The sequence below is a fragment of the Protopterus annectens genome, chromosome 3.part0, assembly GCF_019279795.1.
Source record: "Protopterus annectens isolate FY-2018-M chromosome 3.part0, PAN1.0, whole genome shotgun sequence".
NCBI classification, from domain to species: Eukaryota; Metazoa; Chordata; order Ceratodontiformes; family Protopteridae; genus Protopterus; species Protopterus annectens.
The window spans coordinates 812,988,798-813,004,247 of NC_056731.1; the positions used below are offsets into that span (position 1 = coordinate 812,988,798).

A 15,450-nucleotide genomic window follows, 5' to 3' on the forward strand; every position below is an offset into this window, starting at 1 on the left:
TCTTTTTTTAGGAGGGGGTGAACCTTCTGATGCAGAAAGAGCCTCTGAAAAGGGCGACTTAAGGAAGCCCTTCAGAACTAATTTATTTTTTTGTTCATTTATGATATGGTTACTAAATCCTTGGCAGACAGAGCACGGTGGTTGTACTGAGAGATGAGGCACTCCCAAACAGTGCACACAATCATTATGTAAAACACAATTTGGCATTTTCCTAGAACATTTCAGGCAATGTTTGAAGCCTGACGTTCCCTTCTTCTCAGACATACTAAACAGTCAAGTAAAACAGCAGAGAGAAAGACTCTATATAGATAAAGATATATATATATATATATATATATATATAAAATTTTATTTATTTATTTTTTAGAATAAGAAAGAATGGGAGGAATACCAGCAATGGTATATAAGGATTACCACAAGGGTAGGGAGAAAGGCCGTACCAACAACGGTACTAAAGTTACCGAAAGGTAATTAGGGAAAAAGGCTGAATGTAAAAGGGAAAGACCAGTGACAGCCAAAGCTAAAGAAAGGGATGAAGAAATAAGTAATTACTTCCAAAACTCTAGTAAAATATCAAAAACAAAAGTTCAACTTAGCTGACAGCAAGCTTGGACGCGGCTTTACTGCTACATGGCAAACATGATCTGAGGTAACAGGGAGAAGGGCATTATGGGTAAAAGCTCGGCTCAAGAGTTTTCGGCTGGCGTGAGCTTGGTATAAGGCCGGCTCCATTCCGAGGACAGAACCGACAACCCATCGGTGATGAAGATTAACAACATAAGATGGTAAGAGAGCTCTGTGTCCTGGCACATGATCAACAAAAAAAGAGAAAGCTACAGAAGGACAAAAGTGAAGATTTGTACTTGACCAGTTTGAAAAGACAAGTAAGAAAACTATGATTAGGCTCCTGCTGCTAGATTTCCTCAAATATGAAGTCTATGTGCATTTGAAAGTGATCAATATGTTAAAAATGGAGAATATATTCTGCTGTGGATGGTAATAAATCTTTTGCCAGGGTCTCTCTGGCTTCAGCTACTAGCTGATGTTTGACAATGTAAATAAGTGTGAAGCACTAAAGATGATATTTTTTTTAACACCCCACATATATTATGTAACAACATGGATTCACATGCATTAAAAGAAAAACAATTCAAACATTTTTCATTTTCAAGTATCGTATAAGATTTCTTTTTTTTAACAATCATTCATTATATTAGAGAAATTGCTCAAGTCCTGACTTTCCTTAAACTTCATTCCTCCTTATTCTGCATGCGTTTCCACAAATTTCATTTATTCCAATGTAGTTTGCTCTTTCCATTTTTCTAAAAAATCACACTTTCAATTATTTTATCTCCTTCTCAATACTTAATACTTCAGTTACAGCTGGTTTAGATTTTGATTTTAATTTTCTGGTAAAATTGCTTTTTTGGCAGCCAACAACATTAAATTTAGTAAGGGCAATGTCTAGGTAATTTTGTTTCTATATCCCAGCTCAAAAGAATAATTTCCTTAGTTACAACAATTTGCTCCCCAAACATTTCTAATAAAGTATTCTGTAGGGAATTTTTAAATGTGTTGTGTTGGTGACCGTGTGTTCCATTCTAATTTTTAAAATATGCCATTTTGTTACATTGCTGAAAAAAGTAAGTTTGTGACTACCCCTCTCTTTCCCATCACACATATACATTCTCTGAGGTCTGCCTAAGGAACAAAAAATAATTATGCAAAAATGCTAAAGACTTTGTTGTATACTTGGAAGTCAAAAAATGTCCTCCACTGTTTCTTTGTATGCTCTTTCCATTCTCATTTCAGTCTTTTCTAACCTCTTATGATTGATTTTTGTAGTTATTGTGCATTACTATATAGGCCCAACTATCTCTTTTTGAAAAGCAGCTAAGCAGCTACTGTTTTTGACTAAATTAAAAACTCAACCAGTGCTGTTTTTTCACTTAGCCCCCTAACCGTTTTTCTTGGCCTATACACTGTTGTAAATTCCTGGTAGAGAAGACAATCTCTAATCCCCAATCAAAACTTCTGCTTGGCCTTATTCCACTCTATTACCTTTTGCTCCCCTACTGTAGTCATCCCTATTGGTAAATCTGCTTTCTTCATTCCAATGTCGGTTTAGATCTTAAAACACTTCCTGATGCTTTCTAAATATAATATTCTATATCGTTGTTATTCTCCATATGGGGCCGCATCCCAAATCCTACTCTCTCATTATTTTGTGAAACAACTCCTCCCCTCTTTCAACAACATTTTTCACTTTGTTTATCTTCTGCTTGTATTATGCACGAGTGTTAACTCTTTAGGTCTAAAGTATCTATTCATATCTGGTTATATACATTAACTTGTTCTTTGCAAAGAAATAACTTAACCCATTTAACTCTTGCCCTTTTTTCCTCCAAAATAAATTCCTTCAATTCTCTACTGATTATAGTCCACAAATTCTCCTTTGGTTAATAAAAACATGTCTGGCCTACATATAATTCAAAGGGACTAGAAACATTTTCATCAATTGCATCTTACTATATATATCCATAGTCAAGAGCTTCTAACTTCTCAGCATTTATATTCCCTTTTGTTTAATCTCTTCCCACATATTCTTAGCTGCTATAACACAAATCTTTTTAATCCACACACAAAAATACCTTATCATACGATGTGCCCACAAATATGGATATCAGTAAACCAAATCACATGTGGGGACACAGTTTACTTCTATAGCCTTTGTTTTATTCTCATTTTACACCCTGAATAGACTTGAAACTGTATCAAAATGTTTCACAGGACTGAAATGTACTTTTCTGGATTTATCAAGTACAAAATATCATCATCGGCAAATAAAGCTAAGTGTATAAGCAAACCTCCACACAATCCAATATCCTAATCACTGGTGTCTCCACAGTTTGACAGTGATGCACTCCTCACCAGGCTGAGTAAGGAGAGGGACATGGGTAGTTGCCTACTGGCTGCCAGGGTTTGCCACATTACTCATGCACTCAAATCCCTGCACCAAAAGTACATACATCACACAATCATAGAACACGTAGTAATAAACAACCTGGGTCATACCTCCCTAGACTATATGGAGAGAGACACGATGGAGTTCTTGGATTATGTGGCCAAGGCAGGAATGAACCTTGCTTTAAGCAGTGTTTTACCATCACTAAGAATGATGCCACAATATGAACAAAACATCATTGACTTCAACAACTAACTCTGGTGTCAAGGGTGGGATCCAATTTATATCAATCTGGGAGGACACAGAGATGGTCCTAAATTCTATGCCAGAGATAGCCTGCACCTATCTCCATAAGGCTTTCATATGTTGACTAAAACCTTATCCACCCTACAGTGTATTTTTTAGGCAATGTCAGTCTTCAAAAGCTTCTGACTTAAAACTAAATCTGAATATCATAAAGGTATTGCTGCTCAATGCTAGGATCCTTAACAAAAAACTTAATTCCCTAAAGGCACAGCTTACCCTAGAGTGAATCGATATATGCATGGTCATGCTGACCTGGTTCTAGACCATTGACAGCATCCCATAACAACACCTCCCATGCATTCAGGCTCACTGTATTAGATGAAAGCACTAAAGGCAGCAATGTATCTATATTTGTAAAATAAATATCAATTCCAGGCTCAGTAACAAGATAATAACTAACAACTCTTACATGTTCAAGTTGCCATTAACAAAACTAATTAAATGCCCTCCCCTACACTGTCCTTATTTCCTATCTCACTAGTATGCAGTCTCTATACATTAGGCCAAACACCATTCTCCTAGAGAACTTTAACTATCCTTCCCATCCACTGGGAAAGGTATACATCACCTAGCATGTATGCCCAGAGATTTCTGAGCTTCACAAATATAAACCCTCTGCTAAAGGGAGGCAAAATCCTGAACTTGATCCTCACCATTATTCCCACTAGTAGCTACCTCTCTCATCAAATCAGTTCATACATCAATCATATTCACCATAAGACTGAAGCTGAAAGCATCCTGAAATACCTCTTTATTCAGGAATAATGTACAAAATTCCAGGTCTTTGGCACTGATTGGCCAGCCATCGAGGATAATGCTCCTTAGGTATGTACCTGTCCAAACACTTAGCACAACCTGAATTGCCAAAAGGCTTTCTCACTAAGAAAATCAAGGGCTTAAATCATCAAAACTACACTGATCATCTCAAAAAGCCTGGTCTCTTTTCTCAACATTCAGCATCCTCCTCCAGCCCAATGATCCCACTGCAAAAGGGGAATCCTTTACTCCCAAATTCTATACATATGTGAATACCTGCATGGGATGCATCTGTCTCCCTCCAAATCAAATACAATGCCAAATTTACAAATAACCCCCCATGGTGGAACCCAAACATAAACAGGCTTTACAATAAAATAAAAAAAAATCACTGCATGCAATAACAAATTTAATTATCAAGATGTCAAAAACACTCTTGCTAAAAATTCAAAAACTCAAGTACACATTATCACTCATATTATACACATTTTTAAAATAATGCATTGCTCTTGAAAAACAGATATTACTTATTAATAACAGTACTACAACAATTAACAATGCCCTCTAGTTTTATTTATGACATCACCAATTGGGCTTACTTTTTGTCTGCTCCACTGGACAGCGTTGGCAAGGTTTCCAAAGCTTGCTTGAAGCTGCGACTGTTAAAAATACAGAACATATTAAGAACAGTGTTAGACTTTTCACTCATTAGCACATCGAGTAAAGTGGTCATAGGTACCATATTATATACACAGCCCACAAAAAAATAAAATAGTTGAAAGTGAATGATTTCATAAACATGTGTTGAGATCCAGTCTTACATAAGCTAACACCGTATTCATTCTGTTCCAATTCAGAGAACAGCAATTTGATTAGTGACCCCAGAGATGGAGGAGGTGGCCACAAAAGGATAAGAATGACATGGCAGAGTTCGTCTGCTTTTCCCTGGGGGAAGAGTTGCAGGCATGTGTCCCAGGATGTACACGCTACCCACAATCTTTGCTGGAGATGGCTGTGTCTACAACAGGAGTGTGTCTCCTGGAGTAGTGTCACTCACAAAAGTAACAAGCCTGTGTACCACCCTGCTGCACACTCATTCCTTGGTACCTTGTATACATGTCCAAACACAAATGCCAAGAGGTCCAGCAAGACAAACAACGTTCTCAGTAGAAAAACCACTTTAATGTGAGGAGCAAAGCTTTCGGATAAAATCCTTTATCAATACTGAAAATACAAATGCAAATGCAGAGTATATATAGGTCTAAAAAAGTCATATGACCGGCAGCCAAGAAGTCACATGACCCAATCATTAAAAGAAAACATGTAGAAATAAATAAATATGCAAAGCTAAAAAATGCAACAGCATAATGCATACAGGAAAACAAAAAACATTTAAAAAAGGAAGAATGTATATTTTTTAAAAAAGGAAGAATGTATATTTTTAAAAAAAAAAAAAAGCTAAGTTTTAACCTAAAAATCACATGTACAATCATATACAAAAAGAGAAAATCTCATAATCTAGATCTACTCATTCTGACCAAAATAGGTTTAAGGCTGACAGTACTATTCAAACCAGGGGGTGAGTCACCCATCAATCTAATTATCCAGTTGTATTCTTTAATTTCTAATTTGTTATTGATATCACCACCTCTGGGTGAGGGTGAAACATGGTCTATAGCTTTAAATTTAAATACATGCTGTTCACCAAAACATAGCCTGTGTTTATATAAAGCATTAGTGTCCACACATCTTCGGATTTCAGACTTGTGTTCTGTGATCCTATCTTTAAGTTCTGGCGTGGTTTTACCCACATAGAAAGAGTTGCATAATACACAGGTAGCAAGGTAAACCACGTGGGTGGTGACACAAGTAGCAGTTACATTGAACCTAAACAGCCTCTTACTGACTGGGTGTTCAAAGATACCTAAATGTTCATCATCAATGTCATCACAGCATGAGCAGTTATAACATTTTCGTGTGCCCATAATGCTGGATGGATGTGTTGTGATATTTGTAGGAAAATCTTTGTAACAGAGGACACTCTTGAGGGTTCTCATGTTACGATATGCAAAAATGGGACATTGCCCAGCATTGCTTTTAACTCTTCAGATGCCATCAAGATTAGCCAATTCTTATGGATAATCGTTTAATACATGGTGTTTTGTACTAAGCGTAAGTATCTTACTTTCATCTCATTCTGGATGGACACATTGGGCAAGCCAACAGCTTGTGTTTCTATGGTGTCATTTAACATAACAGGGGCCACCCTCGACTTTCTTTCCTCTAGCACATTTAGTTTCTCATTATTTAAGGTGGTAGCATCATAACCACTGTTAGTGAAATCAGCTATCATCTCATTCAACTGTTCGGAGAAGCTAGGATCTTCCGTGTTAAACCTACTGGCTCTATAAAATTGAGACCTGACAGTACCTCTAAAAACATGTGGCATGCATACTACTTGCATGAGTGTACCTTCCTGCACAGACTTCTTTTCTATGGAGGCTTGTTCTAAGTGTACCACCGTCAAGACTCAAGTTGATATCTAAAAAATTAATAGTAATTTCAGATGAACACATTTTGAACTTCAAAAAAGATGAGATTGAATTGATGTACAGCATAAAATCATTCAAATCCTGTAACGTGCCCCCCCAAATCAAAAAACAGTCGTCCACAAATTGTTGAAAGAACTTTACATTATCTTTATATGGATTCAAACCACTAAATAAATGTTTCCTTTCCCACTGGTATAAAACTAGGTTGGCATAAGTATTGGCTACCGAAGTACCCATAGCCACACCTGTGAGCTGAAGATACAAGGATTCAATAAAAAGGAAAACATTATTTCTCAACACCACATCCATGAGAGTGCATATTTTTTCAATTTTGTGGAAGTTGGGATCAGGACATGAGAGTATGCATTATGCTGTTGCATTTTTTAGCTTTGCATATTTATTTATTTCTACATGTTTTCTTTTAATGATTGGGTCATGTGACTTCTTGGCTGCCGGTCATATGACTTTTTTAGACCTATATATACTCTGCATTTGCATTTGTATTTTCAGTATTGATAAAGGATTTTATCCGAAAGCTTTGCTCCTCACATTAAAGTGGTTTTTCTACTGAGAACCTTGTATACATGCACAGGAGAACATTAAGGTGTAAAGGGAAAAAAAAAACTATGACGGTTTCCTGGATGGTGGCTGCACCCAAACCAGTGGTCTTACTGTATAAAGGAAAATAAATGGATATAATGGCTACAACACCGACCTGACGGGAGTGTAAGAGACAAAAACTACTGAGTTTTGGCCTTGATTCATGGTGAAAACAGATTCAGATGCCTGATTATTAAGCGTACCTTACACAAAATAAACCAGATTAGTAAGCATCCAGATGTCAATGTAACCCAGTTTACTATACAAGTAATAACTTGATATGTGCTTCAGACTTAGAAGGCTATCTGGGTCCTTACACTACAATTCCAACAACAGTTATAATTACTCGTAGTAGTAATTATGTGGGAGAATCCCATTTATAAGAAATTAACAATATGCAGGATCACACCTTAACAAATATTTCAATGCAAAGACAAAGCACAGTTCTGCTACACTAAAAAGTTTTCACATGCTAAGCACTGTAGGGTCATGTCTGCTGGTCGCTTTATCCATGGACAAGTGTGAAATGGATAAGGGTTACAATGCAAGAGTACACTTCTACAAGGTGCAACTCACTGACTGGTGTTTGCCAATGGAAATCCCTGCTGGAGCGATGGCTGTATATATATTTTGGGGCATTTCAGTTTTCTCCACAGTTATGTAGCCATGAAAGTAAGTGCATGGAGGTGCCAGGGTGTGGGTTGACTCATGGAAAAAAAATTGTTTTGTTATTTGTGTCTGGCTAAACCTGTAACAAGTTTGTTTCTTCCAGACGAGCTACAACTGGATGCTACTTGATGTACAGGAACCGTATCTACTTAATCAAAGATGAAGAAACAAAAACAATAAAGATAAACTTAATGTAATGTCTGAATTTCTTAGACAATATTCATCATTATTCAGGCCTGACAACTGGATATGAAAGGTTCAAGGTGGCAGGACTCAGGTGGAGCTGAAGTCTTAAGCATGACATCCAGATATACACCAAGTAGGGGTGGTGCTGTTGTACATTGCTACAATAAATGCTGTTCTCTTAGTAAAAATCTCACAAAAAGTTCACAAGTGACAGTGTTCAGTCTGTAAATCCAGCTAAGAAAACTAGCTCCAGCATATTACCAAAAGGTTTATTACCCATCCACTGATTTAATTTTGTTTTAAACTTGTTTATCACTTATGGGTTGCATGCAGAAAGGAAGCTTGTGCCATAAACCAAGTATCTTTGGGTAATGCACTCTGAGTTAAAAATGCAATGCAGAATTATTTCAAACAAAGTAAGAAAAAACAGGAAAATACTTTCTTGGCCCAGGTGGTGTGATACACAATCAAGGACCTGTTTTCTAAGTTAGTCCAATAAAGGGCATGAGATAAAAGAATGAATGGACCTTATCCCAGAATACAAACTACAGTATGCAGGACCACAAGTCTTTCTGTACAGTATTAACACTTTACTGAGCAGTACGTTATGTGCAAACAAAAGAGATACAAGAAAGGACTCATTGCCAAACACAGCTCACTGGAAACCATCATACCAGAGGTGATACAATATCAAGAATGGCATCATGGACAGGTACGGCAACTCTTGTGGCTCTGGTACAGATGCCCATTGCACACATACACAAGTAGCCTACTTTTCAGATGAAGCCAGCATGGACTGTATCTTCTAATAGTTACTGTATACACAGAAAGGCAATAGCAAATGCATGCAAAATTCAAGGAATATGTCGACTCCTGGAGATCATGCTGCTGCTGAAAAGTGTCAAGAGACTAGCCCACCTACCTGGTTATGAAAAAGTAAATAAGTAAAATAAATACACAAATGCTATGTTGGAACCTAATTTGATGAGTCCAGAAAATCCCATGAGTTTTCAGAAAAGTATTCATAACTTAATCGCAAGGAGTAGAGAAAGTGAAGGTATTAGAGCACTGATGGTAAACCTATGACAAGCAACAGCAATTTGGGTGACACACCAGCATTCTCCAACACCTAAGTTAACAACAAAACTGCTTTTGCATTTGTTGCTTGTGTGGAGTGCTTTTAATTATTTTGTGCCAGGAGTCAGTAAAATAACAATGCTGCAGAGGTAAGGAAGTTATTAAAGTCTATTTTGGTTTACTTTCTCGCTAGAGTCTGCAAAGGGCAGTGCTGATACTGTTCTCTTCATGGTTATACTTCTGCAAAGTGCAAGTAGTCTGTATTTCTAGGAGTGTGCTGTATTATATTCCTCTCAGCTGTCCCTCTTAATCCCTCCTAAGACTGGCAACTTTTTACACTTAATAACAACAATTAGATTTACAGACTAATTTTACTTCAGAAAATGTATATTAATTCATGTTCATTTTTTTCTGTCAGTGTCTCAATAGTACTAGTAGTTAAGACTGTCCATGTCACTTATTTCTAGATTTATCCCTGATTCTGTTGAGATTTATCCCATGATGTATTGAGAGTCATGCTGTTTAATTTATGTATTTTTTTTGTTTGGGGGGTGACACGCAAGCTGAGTCAAGTTAGGCATTTTCTGAATTTTTGACATGCCGAACCCAAAAGGTTTGCCATCACTGAGTTAGAGAGTACATAAGTTGCAGGCCACTGCAAGAGGGATGTGTGGGAGTTCCCAATGTAAAATTATTTTCTCAGAAGACTGTTCAACATGCCAGGTATGACTGAAAATGTTGCAGCAAAGTAGCTCACAAGTGATAACATATCTAGAACATGAAGCGAGTATAACACAATCTCCAGTTACACCTTGGAGGATAATGACAGAAACAGTTATACACTTACACTACCTACATGATGTGGCTGAAATAACTGTATTGTATTTATTTTCTTAACTGTGCTGCATTTATAACATGTTAGATTTAGTTGATAAAAATACACTATTTGCTGGTTGAAACCAAGCGGTCTTTGAAAAGGGTCTTCAGACTTTTGCATTTACCCAATTCACAAATGTAAAAATAAAATAAAACAAAATATGACATGCCAGCATCTATCACTACCACTAAGGAGTTTTTCTTTTTTTCCTGTTGTATTTATTTAAAGAGTCTGACAGCCAGCAAGGACTGCATCAACTATCTAAGCTTTCTATTTGGATTACCAATACCATTCATACTTTGCTACCAATCAAGAAAAGACCTCAACATGTTACCACCCGTTTTTGTTTTTGCAGGGTATTTTTAATTCAGGTAGCTCTGCCCTGTATGGAAATATGACAAAATGGCAACTGTCCTGATACTTTATGAGCCAAACTATTTTTCCACCTAACAAAAAAAATACAATATTGTAACTGAAACAACCTAGCATAATATAAAATGACAGAAATAAAACTTGAAAAGAGCAAGTATATTTTGGTAATAAATGAAGCAAGATCCTTTGTTTGATTATGGATGTGAAGTACTTTACCAAATTTAACACTTCACTAAGAAATGTCCCACTTTGGCCACCTAAAGAAAATGCAAGTACTCTTTCTAAAAATGCCTTATGCTTACTATGCAAGCATTGCTGAAGTGTAAAACAATTTAGCCTCCCCCCCAAAGTTTTTTGAAAGACTGCAAGTAATAAGAAATCAAATAAGTACTGCATATCATGTCTCTGTTAATCCTCCCCTCAAATTACCATTATACCTCATTGTTATTGAGCACCTACTTTCTGAATAAAATACATCTCCTGTGTTAGCTATCCCATAAAAAAAAATACATGTCTGTTATCTGAGTCTCCCTCACTTCATTTTAGCAGTATACACTAAGGTTGCATCTCTTCCTATTTGTGATGCTGACCCAGCATCAGCATTATTTTTGCTCACCTTTAGACTAATTTTCTGCAATCCAATTTTTCCAACGTGATATCAGAGGAGAGAACATTAGTCTTACTATTCCATGAAAGGAAGTACACACTTGCTTTTCTTGACATCTCTTCTATGCATTCCTCACCTCCATTCAGTCTTCTAATCTGCTTCTCATATTATTCACACAGCTGTGTGCCATCTTGTATAACTGCATTAGGTCCCACTCCTTGCTGTACCTTGGTCTCTTTTCTCTAACTGTACTTACTTTGTTTTTTGCTGTATAAATCTCATAGAGTAAACCTATTTTCAAAGATGAAAAAAAAAATCACTCTATTTGAGATATGTTCTTCAGAAAAAGGAGCCAAGGTTATTAAATGTTCATTAGCATGAACATTAAAACAGAAAAGGACTATTAAGCACGTTTGTATTTTACTGAAACAATACTAAGAAAATGATTTAGAAATGTTACTCATTTTCCAAATAAGATGTTTGTCGCTTACTGTGTAAGTAAATAAATACTGTAAGTGCTACAAGAAAGGACAATCTATTCTAATAAAATAGAGATGAATTCCAAGGGTTATTCAATTTATATTATACAAAAGCATACAAAAAAAAACAGGGAGAAAAGGCCACTGCTTTACCATGATCTTTGTGTCACTTCCACAACGCTGAACACCATTTTTAACTGATTTACCTTTTAAAATGCATCATTCACAAAACTGCAGAAGAACATTACAGTGAGTGCCAAATTACTTTGTCAAAATTCACAAGAGATTTTTTTTCCTGAAATGCATACTTATGAAATGTTAAGCAACATCTTTATATATGTGTGTGTGTGTGTATATATATATATATATATATATATAGATATATATATATTCTCTAACACATTCAGATATCCATCTTTCTTTTAAGACAACTTCTAACTAAATGTCATTCTACAAAGATTTTACTTATTTTCTTAGCTATAAAGGTCAAACTGTTTCTGCACTGTAAACTTCCCCATGCCACTTTCTTCATTAACTTCCTTCTATGTGGTACCCAATTTCTATATGACAACCAGCTGCCATAGTGCAAGAACGTTATCAAACACAAAAAATATAGTTCCTTACTTGCTTGCTGGAGTGAGATAAAATGCCACAGCATCTCGCAAGGCACAAATTTCAAGCCTTGCCTGAAGAAAAAAAAAAAAAAAAAAAAAGTTAAAATATGCACGTAACAGAATATTCACATAAAAAACTTTATGAATAATTAATTGCACTGGGGCTGGTGGCTGAGCTACAATTCTGTAAACAAGGATATCATTTGATTATTTTCATAGCGTTAGAGCAATTTACACAGCAAAATCAATTTTCAGAACTATAAAATATGAACTTCAATGTAACTGAGCAGACAGGCTTAAATGGTAGACGGGCAAGTCTCTCAATCATGTTGTTCAGCTACCATGGACAGGATACAGATAGTAGAACATAAACCAGTGATGGATAGAAATAGCTGATGCATGCATCCTGACCATGGAATAACTGAGGCCCAATCTGCAAACTGTATGGGTATCTCGGGTTAGTTAGACCACCTGGAAGCTAGTTGATTGTGGAGTAGTACACTGTACCACAAGACTAATAATGTAACTATTTGATAGCATAGGTCTGACAGGATGAAGGCTTCATAACAGCTTCAGTAATCTCTTAAGACTTGAGCATGACCGTCTGGTGGAAACAAGGGTCCTATATAAGAAGCTGGGCCGTGTGATGGACTTGGCAGTCACTCCAGCCAGTGAAAATATAAATGACAAAACCATTAGAGTTTACTGTACAGCCAGAGACTGAATACCCAAAACCATACATATCATGGCTACCAGGGGACAATGAGAAACAGTTTGGTCTTTTCCCTGAACTACTCAAACAGGCATGGAATCATGGAGAATAACAGGACAGCAAACAGAAATCTTCCATGCCATGGGATGCAGACTGCTTTTACCAGTGCCTCCAACTTGTCCTGCTGCACTGAGTAGAATTTGGAGAGGACCATGTACTCAAGGGGTCTATGTTTAGCAATCGAACATAACATTCATTGAACAGACATTCATTGCACATAGACCAGTGAAACTTCTTTCCCTTGAAAGGCCAAATGATCATAAATAAGTTCATAGAACAATCATAGTTCGTTGGCCAACATGAAGAGAACGGAACTAGTATGCACTTACTGGTAATGTAGTGATAAGGAAATAGTACAGTTTTGTACCTATCATAAATGTAGATGTTCGAGTGTATTCAGTGCTGCAGTCATTACACTTGGGTTATCCTGCCGTCAGGCGGTCCCGCAGTCGGCCAGAGTTCCAAAGTCTTGGTCCGGTGTTGGTTGCTGTCGCTTCTTCCCTGACGTCAGTGTGCCAGGGGTATATAAGATGCAGCCAACGCCATTTTCTTCAGTTTTTCTTGCCCCAGATGTCAGGTGCCACCAAAGAGGTAGGCAATACATATTGCTAATAAAATATACATAAAAAATATAAACAATACCTTCAGATACAAGCAAATACACCACATAGGTTGTACAGGGTAGAAAGGTATAGATAAGTCCAGGCTAAGAAGAGAGGATGGAGGGAGGGTAACCTGGACTGCAGCAGTGAATACAGTCGAACATCTACATTTATGGTAGGTACAAAACTGTACTATGTTCATCGTGTTTCACTGCTGCAGTCATTACACTTGGGTTGAATCCCAAAGCTTAGGTAGGGTGGCTGGGTCTATAAAGTATTTGGGGTGGCTATGAGGCCCTGCAGAACTGCAGTGGCAAAGCCAGCTCTGGATTTAGAGTAAAGAGGCAAGTGGTAATGCTTGGTAAAGGTGTGCACTGAACTCCAAGTTGCAGCTTCCAAAATGTCCTTGGTAGGTACTACTCTAAGGTAGGCAGTTGAAGTGGCTGTTGCCCTGGTGGAATGTGACCTAATGTTGTCAGGTACAGTTTTTCCATGCTGTGTATAGCAGAAACGGATACAGTGTCCTATCCACTTTGAAATGGTCTGCTTTGAAATAGCCTTTCCCTGTGATCCTGCAGGATATACTACAAACAATTGCTCAGTTTTCCTGAAAGCTTTTGTCTTGTCCAAGTAGAAGCATAACTGCCTGTGTATGTCCAATGAGTGCAGAAGTTTCTCCCTTTTATTCTGGGGATTTGGATAAAATGTTGGCAAGTGAATGGTTTGGTTAAGAGCCACACTGGATACCACCTTTGGCATAAATGTAGGGTTTGTTCTTAAGGAAACCCTGTCCTGATGAAAAATGATGAACGGTTCCACTGCCATTAGTGCCTGTAACTCTGAGACTCTTCATGCTGAGGTTATTGCCAGAAGCAGAGCAGTTTTCCATGACACATATTTTAATTCTGCTGAACTGGCTGGCTGAAAAGGAGGTAAAGTTAGTTTTTCCAAGACAAAATTGAGGTCCCAAGTTGGTGTTGGTGCTCTCCGGGGTGGTCTTATGTTTTTAGCCCCTCTGAGGTACTGTTTTAATAATGGATAAGAGAAAATAGGAGGATCCGTGTTGTAATGAGCTGAGATGGCACAGGCGTGGATCTTAATGGATGAAAAGGATAGGCCTTTGTTCAGCATCTCAGTTAAATATTGTAATATCTGAGGAACATTTGGAACAAGAGGGTCAAAGCTTTGAGCCTGGTTCCAGGCACAGAATCTCTTCCACTTTTCTGAATAGGATTTCCTGGTGCTGGGCCTCCTGGCCTCCAAAATGACATCCATAACAGCTTTAGAGAGAGGTGTTGGCTGTTTGACTAAGTAATCTGCCATGCAGCCAGGTTTAAGGTTTTGAGCTGGCTGTGCAGGATCTGATTGTTTTGTTGAGTCAGAAGATGAGGAATTTGAGGTAAAATCCATGCTGGGCCTTGAGCCAAGTTCTTTAAGATTGGGTACCAGTGCTGGCGTGAATCAGGATAATTTTTGGCCTTTCTTGTCTGGCTTTTAGGAGTACCTTCAAAAGGAGAGGCAGTGGTGGGAAGGCATAAACTTTTAGGGTTTTCCAGCTGAACGAGAGAGCATCCACTTTCCATGCTTGTGTGTGGTAAGTCCTTGTGCAGAATGTCTGTAGTTGGCTGTTCAGAGGGAAGAAAAAAGATCTATGTCTGGCCACCCCCATTTTTGTGTTATCATGCAGAATACTTGTGGATTTAATTTCCACTCGTGAGGATCCATGATGTTTCTGCTTAAGTAGTCTGCCAGAGTATTTTTCTTTCCTGGCAGGAATTGTGCTTGCAGATGAACTTGATAGGTCAGTGCTGTGTTCCACAAAGTCATGGCTTGTCTGCAGAGGGGATAGGAAAGACTGCCCCCTTGCTTGTTTATGTACCACATAACTGTGGTGGTGTCCATCTTTACTAATAGTTGTCCTGGATGCAGAAGGTCCTTGAAAGCTGTTAGGGCATTTTGTACAGCTAGCATCTCTTTTTGATTGACGTGAAGATGCATTTGGTCTGCGGCCCACTC

General features: G+C 37.6%; 1 protein-coding gene across 2 annotated transcripts in view; it reads right to left on the minus strand.

Annotated features, from left to right (window-relative positions):
- The window catches only part of EXOC2 (exocyst complex component 2), a 2,261,550-nt gene that overhangs the window by 75,786 nt on the left and 2,170,314 nt on the right, over positions 1–15,450 (minus strand). For both annotated transcript variants that reach the window (XM_044065154.1, XM_044065156.1), the window contains exons 26-27: positions 12,071–12,132; positions 4,627–4,686 (exon numbers count right to left, since the gene is read on the minus strand). In XM_044065154.1, coding sequence (XP_043921089.1) covers positions 4,627–4,686; positions 12,071–12,132 — 122 coding nt within the window. The remainder of the gene's footprint in view (positions 1–4,626; positions 4,687–12,070; positions 12,133–15,450) is intronic.